Source organism: Microcaecilia unicolor, chromosome 1 (assembly GCF_901765095.1).
Source record: "Microcaecilia unicolor chromosome 1, aMicUni1.1, whole genome shotgun sequence".
Taxonomy (NCBI): domain Eukaryota; kingdom Metazoa; phylum Chordata; class Amphibia; order Gymnophiona; family Siphonopidae; genus Microcaecilia; species Microcaecilia unicolor.
The window spans coordinates 102,450,863-102,468,205 of NC_044031.1; the positions used below are offsets into that span (position 1 = coordinate 102,450,863).

At 44.4% G+C, this 17,343-nt stretch overlaps 1 protein-coding gene across 1 annotated transcript in view; it reads left to right on the top strand.

Annotated features, from left to right (window-relative positions):
• ARMC4 (armadillo repeat containing 4) overlaps positions 1–17,343 on the top strand; it is a 445,023-nt gene that overhangs the window by 36,729 nt on the left and 390,951 nt on the right. The window contains 1 exon segment of the mRNA XM_030199274.1: positions 923–1,077. Coding sequence (XP_030055134.1) covers positions 923–1,077 — 155 coding nt within the window.

The window sequence follows — 17,343 nt, forward strand, 5'->3', positions numbered from 1 at the left end:
CTATTTTAACTGGCACCAACGTCAGGCTTACCGGGCTATAATTTCCTGGATCACCCTTAGAACCCTTTTTAAAAATCGGTGGCACATTGGCCACCCTCCAATCTTTAGGTAACACAGACGATTTTAATGACAGGTTACGTATTATTAACAGCAGATCAGCAATTTCATGCTTGAGTTCTTTGAGTACCTTTGGATGTATGTCATCCGGTCCAGGTGATTTACCACTCTTTAATTTGTCAGTTTGGCTCAGTACATCTTCCAAGTTCACCGAGATTTCTTTCAATTCCTCCGCATCATCACCCTAAATGGTACAGGCAGATCTCTTACACCTTCTTCCATAAAGACAGAAGCAAAGAATTAATTCAGTTTCTTCGCTATGGCCTTGTCCTCCCTGAGCGCCCCTTTTGCTCCTTTGTGATCTAACGGTCCCAAGGATTCCTTCGCAGGCTTTCTGCCTCTGATGTACCTGAAAAAGTTGTTACTGTGAGTTTTTGCCTCTGCGGCAAGTTTCTCTTCATATTCTCTTTTAGCCTTCTTTATTAATGAAATATTAATATTAATGAAATATTCAAATTTCTCTGTTTGCTGGCATGGGACTACAACCCATTGGTTTGGATTGGTCTAGGACTCTAGGAAAGAAAATTAACAGGTAAGAATATTTTTACCTTATTCTATTTAAAAAAAAATCAGCATAATAGTCATGTAGAGAAGATAGCTTTGTAAAACTTCCAAATGTTTAAAGATACAAGCTTATGAATACTAAGGTATCTTCCTAATGTAATGGACTTGGGATTTAGGAGTTCCAAAAGCTGGTATTTTTAAACATTTGTTAGCCATAAAAAGGTATTATCCAGCTACTTGAAATACATTTTAGTTTCTCTGTTCTAAAATGGTGTGTTTTTTACTTTCTGTTTTATTCTAGTGGAGCAACTGTGAGATCCATTGAAACAGACAAGAATGGACGTCCTTTGCTTCTACTTTCTGTATCTACTATCAAAGTATCAAGTTTTGGTCAGCTATCTTATTTACTACACATCTCCAAGGACAAGTTAAAAGAAGCACAAACATGTCTTGAAGGTTGTGTGGTCCTTTTGTTAAATAATAATTAGAATGTATTTCCTTAGCATTAGCAGCAGATGAATCCAGGAACTGGTGGGTTGTATCCGCCTACCAGCAGGTGGAGATAGAGAACACTGAAAGCAGTGACCCTGGGCGCCCAGCTCCCTGTCTCTAGTATATCTCTATCTCTAGCAGGTGGTGGACGGATCCTTACCAGCTCCTGGATTCTTGGGGTTCTCCTGGGCCCCTTTTGGCCAGTTGAATGTGGGGGCGTTTGGCTGAGGGTGCTGACCTTAAGGACATACTTGTGCTGCAGGTCCCTGTTCTACCCCTACCCCTCTCTCCCTCTCTTTTTGTTGCCTCCCTTTTTGCTGTAAAAAAAAAATCAAATCTCTCCTCACACCTTGTGCAGCTGGCAACCAATTAAAAAAAAAAAAAAAAGAGGAAAAATCTACAGAGAAAGGCCTGTTAGCCCTTTTACTCAGTCTTGCTTAAAGTACAGAGGGTGAAAAAGGGAATTAATTTTTTTTTCTCTGCTGGAATCAGCTGCTTTGACTCCGCTTTCTTTCAGGCTGTGGGAAGGATGGGAGCGCCATTTTAGGCTCCCCGGGAGAGTGGCAGCCATTCCATCCGGTTTCCTCCGGCGCCGGTGAGTACCTCGCTCTTTTTGTTGTGGTCGAGGCGGCGGGATCCAGCAAGCGTGTTTGAGGCAGTTATGGCTGCACAGGCGGTGGTGTTCCCGCTGTGGCTCTTGCCATTCGGCAGCAGGGCTCTGTGTGGCGCGTTGCACTGAAGCAGAGGCGGGGGAGCTGAGTAGTGACTCTGCCCACGTTTTGGACCATGCGGCCCGTGGTTTTGCAGCGCTTTCGGAAGCGCCTTTAGAGCCAGCGCTTTTTTTTCCTCTGGCCCCCTTATTAAAGGTTCCTGCGCTTCGTGGTTTTGGGACGCCATTTTCAGTTTTGCACGCTCCCTTTCGGCCAGGCCACGGTGCCTCATACATTTTCCAAAGTAATGGTCATGGTGGCAGCCTCTCTTCGGAAAGAGGGAATTAAAGTTCATCCATATGTCGATGATTGGCTCATTCGGGTGGATTCAGCTCAGGAAAGTCTGACGGCGACCTCTCGAGTCATCAGGTTTCTTCAGTCCCTTGGCTGGGTGATCAACTTTCCCAAATGCTGTTTACTTCCCTCCCAGACGTTGGAATATCTGGGGGTGCTCTTCGATACGGCTCGGGGATGGGTCTTCCTGCCGGAGAGCAAGAGGCTCACGCTTTGTTTGCAGGTTTGCAGTCTGTTGCAGTCCTCTCGTCCTCGAGCTTGGGATTACGTGCAAGTTCTAAGATCGATGACGGCCACTCTGGAAGAAGTTCCATTGGCGAGGGCTCATATGCGTCCTCTGTAGCGCGCCTTGTTAAGTCGCTGGTCTCCCATGTCTCAGAATTATGGCGTGGTTCCAGGTGCCAGAGGCAGCATGACCTGGTGGCTCTGTGCCAGCAACCTACGGAGGGGGATGCCTTTAGCGTTCCTTCCTTGGGTGATTGTGGTGACAGATGCCAGTCTCTCAGGCTGGGGAGCGCATTGTCTTCATCGGGTGACTCGAGCTGTGATCTCAGACAGAGACGAAGTGGTCCATCAACCGTCTGGAATTGAGAGCAATCAACCTAGCTCTTCGGGACTTCCAAGATCTTCTGGAGGGTCATGCGGTTCAAGTACTGTCAGACAACACGTCAACGGTAGCTTACATAAATCGCCAGGGAGGCACTCAGAGTGTAGCTTTGGCCTCAGAGGCAGCCAACCTGCTTCTTTGGGTGGAAGAACATCTTCTTTGTCTTTCAGTGGTGCACATTGTGGGCCAGAGCAAATTGCAAGCAGACTTCCTCAGCCGGAATCTTCTCGATCCGGTGGAGTGGGAACTTTCGACGAAAGCCTTTCGGCTAATCTGTCAGCAGTGGGGCACTCTGGTAATGGATCTCATGGCAAGCAAACGGAATTTAAAGCACCAGTCCCAATACAGATCTCTGTAGCACTCCAATTTTCACCCTCCTCCATTGAGAGAAATGGCCATTTAACTGTACCCTCTGTTTTCTGTCCAGTATGTAATATGTAATTACTAGTAAAAAAGGCCCGTTTCTGACAAATGAAACGGGCGCTAGCAAGGTTTTCCTCAGAGTGTGTATGTTTGAGAGAGTGCATGTGAGATTGACTGTGTGAGAGAGAGGGAATGAGAATCGGAGTGTGTGCCAGGGGCTCATCACTCCCTCCTCCCTCCCAGTTCCAGGGTCTCCCTCCCTCCCTCCCTCCCTCCCTCCCAGTTCCAGGGTCATACCCCCTCCCAGTCCCAGGGTCCGTCTGAGTTTCAGGGTCCCCCCACACTCCGTCCCTCAGAGTTTGAGTCCTCACCCTCCCAGTTCCAGGGCCACCTTCCCTCCCAGTTGAAACAGCTGTAGACTTGTTTCTGATGGAGCAACAATGTAAAAACGACAATGTGGAGCAGCAGCTGCTAGGTTTGTTTGGTTTACAGTGTATGGCAATGAGGGCAGCGTGGGTGAGTAAAGGCAAGCTCCTAAGACTCTGGGAGGAGTTAATTGTTTTAGTTGCAAGGAGCTGTGCATCCCAGCTGACCTTGTTAATCACCCAGGGCAGAGTTCAGGGCAGAGTTAATGGCTTTACTTGCCTGCACCCCAGCTGACCTTGTTAATCACCCAGGGCAACCACTCCAGGTGCCTGAGAAAACAATTATCTCCCTCAGCTATTTCTGTCTGCTTGTTTTACTACTCTCTTTTCCTTTGTGTACTTGCTAAATCGGATATCTATGCCACCTCAAGTTTCTGGCTGGAGGCTTCAATTAGAACGTTGGAGGTGCCTTTTATATATAGAGATGTCCATCACAACCTCACCTTGTATTTGTTTACACCAGAGTCTGCAGCTGCTCTCCGGCACTATGTAAGCCACATTGAACCTACAAAGAGGTGGGAAAATGTGGGATACAAATGTAATAAATAGATAAATATTTTCAGACACTTTATTCTGAATTCCCTGCATCCCCATCTCCTACCATACCTTTTTTTCTCAATGCCACTGGGCTGCCTAGCCTTCCCCAAGAAGCAGTGTTTGTCCTCAACATGCCAGTTTTGGGTAAGGAACTTCTTCAAACTGTAAAGGCTCTCAAAGATTTCTCTGTTGCAGGGAGTGATGGTTTCTCAAGGGAATTTTACAAATGTTTGCAGGTTCAGCTGGTGGGGCCCTTGATAGATTATTATAATATGGTAGTGGATGAGGGTCAATTTCCCCTTCATGAAAATACCACATTGATCACTTTACTTCCCAAGCCTCAGAAATCCCAGGAGTTGACGGAATCTCCCATCTCCCTTATTAATGTTGATATTAAACTTTTATTTAAGATCTTGTCGATTGGTGATTTCTCAGCCTACTTTGCTGGGTCCAGAACAGTTTGGTTTTGTGAGAGGTGGTCAACTGGTACTAAATGTGCATATGGTCCTTTTGCCCATATCCCACTGCCAATCCCGGGAGGTCCCCGCCCTGGCCCTTAGCCTTGACACAGAAAAGGCTTTCAACCTAATCAGCTGGGGTTTTTTGTTTGTCGTGTTGTCTCGGTAAAGGATCAGGGTTGGTTTTTCCAGGCGGTGGACGTACTACTACTACTACTATTTATCATTTCTAAAGCGCTACTAGACGTACGCAGCGGTGTACACCTGAACATGAAGAGACAGTCCCTGCTCGACAGAGCTTACAATCTAATTAGGACAGACAGACAGAACAAACAAGAGATAAGGGACTATTAAAGTGAGGATGATAAAATAAGGGTTCTGAAGAAAGTGAATAAGGGTTAGGAGTTAAAAGCAGCATCAAAAAGGTGGGCTTTTAGCTTAGATTTGAAGACGGCCAGAGATGGAGCTTGACGTACCGGCTCAGGAAGTCTATTCCAGGCATATGGTGCAGCAAGATAAAAGGAACGGAGTCTGGAGTTAGCAGTGGAGGAGAAGGGTGCAGATAAAAGAGCTTTACCCAGTGAATGGAGTTCCTGGGGAGGAATGTAGGGAGAGATGAGAGTGGAGAGGTACTGTGGAGCTACAGAGTGAATGCACTTTATAGGTCAATAAGAGGAGTTTGAACTGTATGCGGAAACGGATAGGAAGCCAGTGAAGTGACTTGAGGAGAGGGCTAATATGAGCATAACTACGCTGGTGTAATATTAGTCATGCAGCAGAATTTTGAACAGATTGAAGAGGAGAGAGATGGCTAAGTGGGAGACCTGTGAGAAGCAAGTTGCAATAGTCTAAACGAGAGGTGATAAGAGTGTGGATGAGGGTTCTGGTAGTGTGCTCAGAAAGGAAAGGGCGAATTTTGCTGATATTATAGAGAAAGAAACTACAGGTTTTAGCACTGCTGAATGAGTGCAGAGAAGGAGAGGGAGGAGTCGAAGATGACCCCAAGGTTACGAGCTGATGAGACAGGAAGGATGAGAGTGTTATCCACAGAAATAGAGAATGGGGGAGGAGGAGAGGTTGGTTTAGGGGGAAAGATAAGAAGCTCAGTCTTGGTCATGTTTAGTTTGATGGCGCTGAGACATCCAGGCAGCAATGTCAGACAGGCAGGCTGATACTTTGGCCTGGATACGCTGGGAGAGATAAGAACAGAGCCCTGAAATCCAAGTGAGGACAGCGTATCAAGGAGTAGGCTGTGATCAACAGTGTCAAAAGCAGCAGATAGATCGAGAAGGATGAGGCTAGAATAGAGCTTTGGATCTGGCCAGGAACAGATCATTGGAGACTTTAGCAAGCGCTGATTCAGTTGAATGAAGGGGGCGAAGCCAGTTTGAAGTGGATCAAGAATAGCTTGAGATGAAAGAAAGTCAAGGCAATGACGGTGAACAGCCTTGTATACTCAACCAATGGCCTTGCTTTTGGTGAATGGGGAGCGAGCCTCTTCTTTTCCCATATGTAGAGGTATGAGGCAATTCTTTCCCCTCGTCCCTCTTCTTTTTGTACTTTCTCTAGAACCCTTACTTCGTCTCATTAAAGTGGATCCTAGGATTCCAGGGGTGGTGCTTCACGGTAGTCAGATCAAAGCTTTATCCTTTGTGGATGACTTAATGATTAGCTTGATAGATCCACAGCAGGCCCTTTCTACCTTATTGTAAGTGATCGGGGAGTACGGTGCATTTTGAGGGTTCATATTTAATTTCATTAAGTCCAAAGCTTTACCATTGGTCCCATCGGTGTGCACTACTTGGAGGGGTTCTTTCCCCTCCATTGGGAGGATTAGGTGCTAAAGTATTTTGGCATTCTTATCCTGTCTAATCTGGCAGGGAAAGAGACCAAGATTATCAGTGGCTCAATTACAAATTCCTATATTACATGGGGGTATGGGCTTGTTAAACGTGCATCGTATGCCCATAGCTTGTGGCGTGTGTCATCTAAAGGATTGATTTATGGGCACTCAGGATTTTTCCATCACTGATATAGAAATTCACCTCATCCCACATAACACATTTTAGTTACTTCATAGCATTAGTGGGTTTCCACCTGGGACTTTTAACAACAATCCTACTACTACTACTACTACTAGCGCTACAAGGCATACGCAGCGCTGCACAAACATAGAAGAAAGACAGTCCCTGCTCAAAGAGCTTACAATCTAATAGACAAAAAATAAAGTTTTGTTGGTGGGATGGGTGGTTTGGAGATGGGTTTGCAAGCGTTATCAATTTCTCCCTCATCTAACCCCTTTTTTGTCTATCTATAATAACCCTTCTTTCCCGCCAGGTCAGAGTTATAGTATTATTTGCCCAATGGGCTCAGGGATTAAGTAACTGCTTCAGGTGGTGGCTGAGGAAGGATGCATGAAGACCTTTGCGGAGTTACAACAATCATACCAGCTTCCTCAACAAGACTTTTTATGCATACCTTCAACAGCGGCATTATGTTCAATCCCTGGCTTAGGAAAATCTTACAGAAGATGTTCAGGAGACGATTTCAGACGCACATACGTTGGGGTCCCAACAGCTTGTCCTCCCCTAACCTTCTATCATCACTATCTACTGGACACCACCGCGTATGCGGATTTTGCTAAATTGGCAGCTGCTTGGAGTGGAGACCTGCAGTTTCAATTATTTGACTCCCATCTTCAGACATTTATTCTCACCATACTGAAGGCTATAGTTACCATCCCGCACCGTGAGCTACTCGATAAGTTTGCTTTTCATTTATATTTTTCCCCTCAGCGGGCTACTCGTGCTGGGCTGTACACTGATGGGACTTGTCCAAAATGGGCTTGGCCGCAGCTATGTTGGGCCATATGTTTTGACCCTGCTTAGCTGTATAGCAGTTTTGGGCTGGGCTGCTGACTGGGTTCCATTGTTTATGGTCGCTAACAGTTCAGCAGTCACCAGTGATTTTGTTTGATGACTATATTTTTGATGGGCCTGTCCCAAGGGGATGTAAGGCTTATTTACATATGGTAATTTTGATGGCCCTTAAAATGATCTTGTTTTCTTGGATGTCATTTGCTGCAACTTCTTGGCAACAGTGGCGCTCCTACATGATCTACCAGATGAGAATGGATCGGCTTCAGCTCCGTGATTTTGCAGATGCTGCGGGTTCCTGCTTTTGTAAAATTTGGGAACCCTTTTGGCAAACATTTCCCAGTCCTGAAATTGATCTTGAACATACATATGAACATTAATATTATTTTCTTCAGATTCTTTTGCAACAGTGATTTTTCCTCATGGTGCACGGCTCCCTGGGGGTGGGGGGATGGGTAACTTCTGTACATTGTTCCAATGTTTTATAGATCTGTTTTCAACTTAGAGAGTGTATTATGTATTGGTCTGAAGATAGACTCTCACAGTTGTATATTGTTGCATTAATTTCAATAAAAATGATTGAAACATAAATTCAGAAAAGCTTAGTTTCCAGGCTTCTATTGCTTCTCAAGAATAACTTATAGTAGTCTATAAGTTATATATGTAAATGTGCAGCCCATTTGTAAAATATGTGCTATTTCAAATATGTTTGTGTTTACAGAGTAGCACCTATGCTGTCATATAAGTGTTAGTGCTTACTATATGGAATTACTCCCAAAGAGCTTGGTCATAGTAGTAGCATATCTACTGGGAGTATACTTGCTTCCCTGTCTGGGTGGTTGGCTGATCAGCTAATAAAGAGCACATCTCAGGTAAAAGTTCAAGAATTGGTTCACATCACCATTCAGATACTGGAGTTACTAGGGTTTGTCATAAAATTTCCCAAGGCTCAGCTAAGTCCATCAACTTAATTGAAATTCATAGGAGCTCTGCTAGACACAACTTGGGCAAAAGCCTTTCTTCCACAGCAAAGAATCATCACTCTTGAGTCCATAGTGGAGTAAATTCAGAAGAAGCAACAGACATCAGCATGGAACATGAACATTGGGCCACATGCCTCAATGGTACATGTAACCCCTATGACATGTGTCCAAATGAGACAAGCTCAATGAACCTTGAACATGCAGTGGACTTGAGGCTTTCGCAGGCTCTGAGCCATCATCTTTTTCACCATATACTTCTGGGTCTCTGTCCTGGTAGATGATTCCATCTAATTTGACGGGTGTCCCTTTCCAAATTCAACCATACCATACAGTTGTTAGAACATGCGTTCAGATTGGGCTGGGAAGGCCATGAGGGTGGACTCCAACCTCAGGGATCATTATCTGCCCAGGAGAAACTTCATCAAATGTTCTGGAATTAAGGCTTAATTATACTGGTACAGACTGACATTTATGTTGCAATACACTACATCAACAAGCAGAGAGTAGTTCTTAGTGGAGCACATGATCTGGTGCAGGAGGTAATGGTGCTGGGGCTGCTTGATAACAGTGATTATAATATGATCAGATTTGATATTGGCTCTGGAGTAAGTAGACATAGGAAATCCAAAAAGGAGACTTTGATAAAATGAGAAAAATGGTAAAAAAAACCAGATGAGGTCAAAATTTTTTATCAGGCGTGTATGCTGTTCAAAAATACCATCCTGGAAGCCCATCCATGTATTAAAAAAGGAGGAAGGAAGGCCAAACAACAGCCGGCATGGTTAAAAAGTGAAGTGAAGGACGCTGTTAGAGCTAAAAGAAAATCCTTCAGAAAATGGAAGAAGGATCTGACTGAAAATAATAAGAAACGGCATAAGGAATGGCAAGTCAAATGCAAAGCGCTGATAAGGAAGGCAAATTGCGTTGGAGGCAAAAACACACAGTAAAAACATTTTTAGGTATATTAGAAGCAAGAGGCCAGCAAGAATCAGTTGGACCACTAGATGATTGAGGGGCAAAGGGGGCATTCAGGGAACACAAAGCTGTAGTGGAGAGATTATATATTTTTTTCTTTGGTCTTCAAGGAAGATTTGGGCAAGATACATTTAATATGACGTTTAATGTGAGCACGTGCAAGGTGATGCATGTGGGAAAAAAGAACCCAAATTATAGCTACGTCAAGCAAGGTGTCTGTTTGTCCTGATTTAGATTGTAAGCTCTTTTGAGCAGGGACTGTCTTTCTTCATGTTCAATTGTAAAGCGCTGCGTATGACTGGTAGCGCTATAAAAGTGATTTATAGTAGTAGTAGTAGTTCCACGTTAGGAGTTACGGACCAAGAAAGGGATCTGGGTGTCGTTGTCGATAATGAAACTCAGTGTGCTGCTGCGGCTAGGAAAGCTAATAGAATGTTGGGTATTATTAGGAAAGGTATGGAAAACAGGTGTGAGGATGTTATAATGCCGTTGTATCGCTCCATAGTGCGACCACACCTTGAGTATTGTGTTCAATTCTGGTCGCCACATCTCAAGAAAGATATAGTAGAACTGGAAAAGGTGCAGCGAAGGGCGACTAAAATGATAGCGGGGATGGGACGACTTCCCTATGAAGAAAGACTAAGGAGGCTAGAGGGCTTTTCAGTTTGGAGAAGAGATGGCTGGGGGGAGACATGATAGAGGCATATAAAATAATGAGTGGAGTGGAACAGGTGGATGTGAAGCGTCTGTTCACGCTTTCCAAAAATTCTAGGACTAGGGGGCATGCGATGAAACTACAGTGTAGTAAATTTAAAACAAACCGGAGAAAATGTTTCTTCACCTAACGCATAATTAAACTCTGGAATTCGTTGCTGGAGAACATGGTGAAGGCGGTTAGCTTGGCAGAGTTTAAAAAGGAGTTAGACGGTTTCCTAAAGGACAAGTCCATAAACCACTACTAAGTGGACTTGGGAAAAATCCACAATTCCAGAAATAACATGTATAGAATGTTTGTACGTTTGGGAAGCTTGCCAGGTGCCCTTGGCCTGGATTGTCTGCTGTCGTGGACAGGATGCTGGGCTCGATGGACCCTTGGTCTTTTCCCAGTGTGGCATTATTTATGTACTAGTGCCAGAAATGGTAATCAAAGCTGACGAGTCAGAGAAACTGAGTGAAATCTCTGTAAACCTGGAAGATATAATGGTGCAATTTGACAAATTGAAGAGTAGCAAATTACCTGGACTGGATGGTATTCATCCCAGAGTACTGATACAATTTAAAAATGAACTTGCAGAACTTTTGTTAATAATATGTAATTTATCTTTAAAATCAAGCATGGTAATGGAAGATTGGAGAGTTGCCAATGTAACACCAATTTTTAAAAAAGGTTGCAGAGGTGATCCGGGAAATTATAGACCAGTGAGCTTGACGTCAGTGCCAGGCAAAATGGTAGAGACTATTATAAAGAACAAAATTACAAAGCATATTCAAAAGCATGGATTAATGAGGTGAACAAGTACGTGGATAAAGGTGAGCTGGTTAATATTGTGTATCTGGATTTTCAAAAGGCATTTGACAAAGTACCTCATGAAAGACTCCAGAGGAAATTGGAGAATCATGGGATGGGAGGTAGTGTTCTATTGTGGATTAAAAAATAGAAAACAGAGAAAATGAGAATGTTATAATGCCTTTGTATAGCTCCATGGTGCAACTTCACCTTGAATACTGTATACAATTCTGGTCACCACATCTCAAAAAAGATATAGTGGAATTAGAAAAGGTATAGAGAAGGGTGACAAAAATGATAAAGGGGATGGGATGACTTCCCTATGAGGAAAGGCTAAAGTGGCTAGGGCTCTTCAGCTTGGAGAAAAGATGGCTGAGGGAAGATATGTAAGAGGTCTATAAAATAATGAGTGGAGTGGAATGGGTAAACGTGAAGCGCTTGTTTACTCTTTCCAAAAATACTAGGACAAGAGGGCATGCAATGAAGCTACAAAGTAGTAAATTTAAAACAAATTGGAGAAAATATTTCTTCACTTGATGTGTAATAATTAAACGATGGAATTTGTGGCCAGAAAATGCGGTAAAAGCAGTTAGCTTAGCGGGGTTTAAAAAAGGTTTGGATTGCTTCCTTAAAGAAAACTTCCTAAGCCATTATTAAAATAGACTTGGGGAAAATCTACTGCTTATTTCTAGGATAAGCAGCATAAAATGTATTTTACTGTTTTGGGATCTTGCCAGGTACTTCTAACCTGGATTGGCCACTGTTGGAAAAAGGATTCTGAGCTTGATGGACCTTCGGTATGTCCCAGTATGTCAACATTTATGTTCTTTTCTTCTTCCTTTTGTGCTGGGAAACTGTCATGATTTGGAACTGGGCTGTTTCTCATGGGATAGCCCTTGGAGCCATATACATGGCAGGAAACGACAGTGCTCTGGCAGACAGGTGAGTCATGTATTTCAACCATCCCTGTGGTCCCTAGATATGGGGGTGGTGCAGAAGATATTTTAGGAGTAGAGCACACTCTTGATATGTCTTTTCACATCCTCAGAACAGGAAAGTTCCTCAGTTCCGTTCTAGGATAGGGACACATGGCCTTTCTTCTGGACTGGGGAAATTTTATTTTTTGTATGCCTATCCTCCAAACCCCCCGATAGTGCATTCTCAGCTAAAATTAAGACAGGACCAGTGCACCATGATTCTCATAGCCTCTTTTGGGCCAAGGTAGGTGTGGGTTCCTTCTTGTACTTGAACTTTCCATAATAAATCTCATGAAGCTGCAAAATTCTCCTCATGGGTCTCTGTTGCTGCCCAGTATCGAATTGGCTGCCCTCACAGTTTGGATCTTGACAGAGTCATTTTGGCTTCTCTGAATCTGCCTGATAGTGAATCTCAGGTTATTTTGGCTTCCAGGGGAGATTCCACTAGAAGATCTTACAGTTTAAACCTTAGATTCCATATAAAAGTGTTTGAATATATTCCACATTTGTCTGAGTCAGGTTTGAAAGCCAACTCCATTAGGGTACATCTTTGTGTAGCTGGCATTTATCACTATCATGCAGAAGAAAAACCCATTTCTGCATAACCTTTGATTTATATGGACTTTCCTCTATTGAAGCTTCCCCTCAAGCCTCTTATAATGTCATGGGACTTCTCATTTGTTTTAACCCAGCTGATGAAACTCCTTTTGTAGCCTCTAGATAGTAACTGACCTGGAAGTTCTGTTTTTGATGGCAGTTACCTCAGTGCACAGATAGGTGAGCTCCAGGTTCCAGTATTTGATATACATCATAGTAAATTTTAGAAATGAGTGGTTCTGCACATTTATCCAAAGTTCCTTCCGAAGGTAATGTCAAATATCCACTTCAGTTAGTCAATTGTCCTGCAATATTTTTCCCAAAGTCTCATACCCACAAAGATGAAAGTGCATTGCGTTCATTGGATTGTAAGAGAGCTTTAGTTTTCTGTTTCACTAAAGCCCTTAGAAGTCCACCTAGATTTTTGGTTCTTTTGACCCTAATAAATTGGGAGCTGATATCACCAAAAGTATTCTATACAATTGGTTAGCAGACTGCATGTCCTTTGCTTATGCCCAGGCAAGTATGCTCTTGAGGGTTATGTCGTAGCTCTCAGTGTCAGAGCTTTGGCTGCACTGGTAGCCCACTTGAAGTCAGCCTTCATGGAGGAAATTTTCAGAGTTGAAGCATGGACTTCTGGCCCATACATTCATATATCACTGCTGTCTATTCCTTCAGAATCTCTTTGAGGACTAGAATCCAACGTCATGCCTCCTAACCCCAGTTCTTTTAATTACCAGCTGCCTTCTGAAAAAAAAAGGATAAAATAAAGAAAAGGATAGGGGCTACCAAAAATATTTGTTGGTCTTTGCCTATTGCAGCACTTATTCTTATTTTCCCCTTTTTGTATTGAAGGTAGCCTGTTTCTAGGGAGTCCCAGGCAGTGAAGACTTGCTATCATGCTTGCAGTTGGAGAAAACCAAGTTACTCACCTGTAGCAGGTGTTCTCAGTGGATGGTAGGATACAGATCCTCACATATCCTTCCACCTCCTCAAGGAGTTGTATTCTGCAATAAGCTGTATTAATAGATTGAGGTGGTTCCACGCAACACAGGCAAGTGAGAAATGGTGTGCATGCACTGTGAATCTCTACAAAAGCTTCCGGATACATCAAAGCTGGTGTATTTCCTGCACTGTGATCTATCAGTGATGTCACACATGTTGTGAGGACTTCTATCCTGCTGTCCACTGAGAACACCTGCTTAAAGGTAAGTAACTTGTCCCTCCCCTCACCCAATATTTAGCTCACGGTGGTCAGTTTTTTTGTTTTTTTAAATTATCACTGTCTGTTGTTTATGCCCAGATATTAAGCGCCAGACCATACCTGAATATCTAACATAGTAACATAGTAGATGATGGCAGAAAAAGACCTGCATGGTCCATCCAGTCTGCCCAACAAGATAAACTCATATGTGCTGCTTTTTGTGTATACCCTACCTTGATTTGCACCTGTCCTCTTCAGGGCACAGACAGTATAAGTCTGCCCAGCACTATCCCCGCCTCCCAACCATCAGCCCCGCCTCCCACCACTGGCTCTGGCACAGACCGTATAAATCTGTCCAGCATTATCCCTGCCTCCCAACCACCAGCCCCGCCTCCCACCACCGGCTCTGGCACAGACCATATAAGTCTGCCCAGCATTATCCCTGCCTCCCAACCACCAGCCCCGCCTCCCACCACCAGCTCTGCCACCCAATCTCGGCTAAGCTCCTGAGGATCCATTCTTTCTGAACAGGATTCCTTTATGTTTATCCCACGCATGTTTGAATTCTGTTACCATTTTCATTTCCACCACCTCCCGCGGGAGGGCATTCCAAGCATCCACCATCTGGTATAATGCAGCTGCTGGCAGTTATTCAGCAGCTGCATTATACCAGATGGTGGATGGTATAATGCAGCTGCTGGCAGTTATTCAGACTGGTTATATTTAAGATAGGTACCCAGATAAAATTAGGACAGTCTTTTTGCTGCCCTACCTTTATTGGATAATTTATTGGTGGACTGAATATTACCACTAACTGGGTAACTTCTGACTCTGCTTTAGTTCTGCCCCAAGACCACCCTGGCAGTTATCCGGACTGGTGATATTTCAGATAGGTACCCAGATAAAATTAGGACAGTCTTTTTGCTGCTCTATCTTTATTGGATAATTATTTGGTGGACTGAATATTGCCACTAAGTGGGTAACTTCTGACTCTGCTTTAGTTCTGCCTGGCAGTATCCGGATAGTGTCAGAGCGGTCAGTGGGATTTTCTAGATAATGACACTGAAAATCCATGACTGATGCCAATGAATGTAATTTACTCAGGAGTGGCTCCTACTCATGATAAGTGCTGCTTAAATAATGCTAGATGCCTTGACCACATCATTTAGCTATAAATTCCAGAGTTCAGTGTGCGGTGAATGAAAAGGTACTTTCTTCAGCTTGTTTTAAATCTGCTACTGGTGGGTTTCATGGATTGTCCTGTAGCCCTAGTGTCACGGCCATGGCCAATGCTCCTGTGTCCATACTCATCTTTCCTTCCAGTGGTCAGGCTCCGTGGCTTCTCCTGACTGCCTTCTCCCTGCATTGATGCCTCTGCTGCCTGTTTTCCTGTTATCCAAGCCTCATTCCAGAGATTATCCAAGCCTCACTCTGATGTTCCTGCATCCAAGCCTCACTCCAGAGTCTATCCAAGCCCCAGTCTGGTGTCCCAGTATCTTAACCTCGTGCTAGTGCCCTGCTGTTTTCCTCAATGTTTTCCAAGCCTCATTTCAAGTTGTGACATCATCAGTGAGGTCTTTTATAATGAACCTTGGAACTTTCATGCTTTTCCTTTGGAAGAGGTCTTTTAGCCTTGTCTGTGTCTTCTCTGCTTGGTTCCAGTTCCTGCTTTGTTCCTGCTCTAGCCTTGCCTTGCCAAGTTCCTGCCTTGTTTCCTGCCTAGCCCTATTCCTTTGTGTCTTGTCCCTGAAACTTTGTTCCTATGTTCTTTGTTTCTGAACCTTGCTCCTGAAAGCCTTGCTCCTGCAAACCTTGCTCCTGAAAGCCTTGCTCCTGCAAACCTTGTTCCTGAAAGCCTTGCTCCTAAAAGCTCTGTTCCTGGTTCCTGCTCCAGCCAAGCTCTGTTCCTGGTTCCTGCTCCAGCCAAGCCCTGTTCCTGCCTTGTCTCTTTTATTCCTGTTGCCCTGCCTTGTTTCTGTCTAGTTCCAGCCCTGCCTTGTTTCTGCCTTGTCCTGTTTCGCTCTTTGTTGTGTCTGCATCCAGTTCTTGCCCTGACTAGCCTTGCCTTGTCTCAAGTGGAGGAGTGGCCTAGTGGTTAGTGTGGTGGATTTTGGTCCTGGGGAACTGGGTTCGATTCCCACTGCAGGCACAGGCAGCTCCTTGTGACTCTGGGCAAGTCACTTAACCCTCCATTGCCCCAGGTACAAATAAGTACCTGTATGTAATATGTAAGCCGCATTGAACCTGCTATGAGTGGGAAAGTACGGGGTACAAATGTAACAACCCCCCCCCCCCCCCCCCCAGTACTAGACTTGTTTCCTTGTCTTGCCTTGTTCCTGTCTGGGTTCAGTTCTAGCCCTGTTGCCTTGCTCTCCTTGCCTCGTCTGGATCCAGTCCTTGTTTTGTCTGTTTCCCGTGTCCTGTTGTGTCTAGCCTTGTCTTGTTCATTCCTGTCCGGATCCAGTCCTTGCCTTGTCTTGCCTTTTCTGGACCCAGTTTTAGCCTAGTTCCGTGTCTTGCCTTGTTCTGCCTGGGTTCCAGTTCTAGCCCTTTGCCTTGCTTTCCTTGCCTCATCTGGATCTGGTCCTTGCCTTGTTTGTTGTACCTTGTTAGTTCTGCCTAGTTTAGCCTTGCCTAGCCCAGCCTTGTCTAGTCTCACTTGGTTTATTCTAGCCCTGTCTTGTCTAGCCTTGTCATGTCTTGCCCAGTCCTGTCTTGGTTCTTGTTCTGACTTCTGCCCTGTGCCAGCCCAGGGGACTTGTCTGCCGCATGTCCAGCTGCAGTCCAAGAGCTCATCTACCTTGATTCTGTGACACCTAGCACTATTTGAAAGGGCCAATAACTTCATTATTCACCTGTTACTCCACTCGTGATTTTATAAGCCTCTAGCATGTCCCCTTTCATTTTTCAGTAATGATAATGATTGTTCCCCTTTTAATTTTAAAGTATTTCCAATCTAGGGAGTCCCACTGATAAATCTGCTTATTTTCTGAGCAAATTTGATTACCTGTATCAGGCATTGCTTAACCATACTAGTTCAGTCACATAAACCCATTGCCTTCCCATTGGAACTGTTCTGCTGTCACGTCTCGGGTCGTGACCACCCTCAGACTTACCTTATTTCTGGGGGTCAGCATCTATGCTGGCTTCTGTCTGTTTCTGTGTTAGTCTTGTCTCTGTCTCTGTGTGCTGATTGCTTCACTAGACCTCACCTGTGTGGGCTATGCCTCTCTGAGGAGGCAGCATCTAAGATGGCTCACGCTTGTTTTGTGCCAGCTTCCAAGATGGCTCCTGCCTGTTCTTCCTATGTGTTCCAAGCCTCTCCTTGGTGTGAGTGTGTTCCTGCTCCTGTCCTGCAGTAGGTGACATCATCAGTGAGAGCCTTCATAAGGAAGTGCTGTGCTTGCATTCAGGGCCTTTGCATACTAAGTAAGAGTGTTATTCCATAAGGTCGTGAGGTTAGTGAGTGCATTGTTGCGCTGCTACTTAGCATTTCTCTGGGGCTCTTGCCCACCTGCTATTTGTGTCTGTGGACTGCCAGTCCTTCTGTGTGGGCTTTTGCCCTTTTGTTTTGTGTCTGTGGACTGCTAGTCCTTCCTTTGCCTTTCTCTGCGTTTGGAGTCTGAAGCTTCAGCCATTTTCTCTCTGTCTGTGTTTGGAGCTGCTGAAGCTTCAGTCCTGACTTTGTTTGCTCCTGGTTTATTCCTCTGCCTGCTG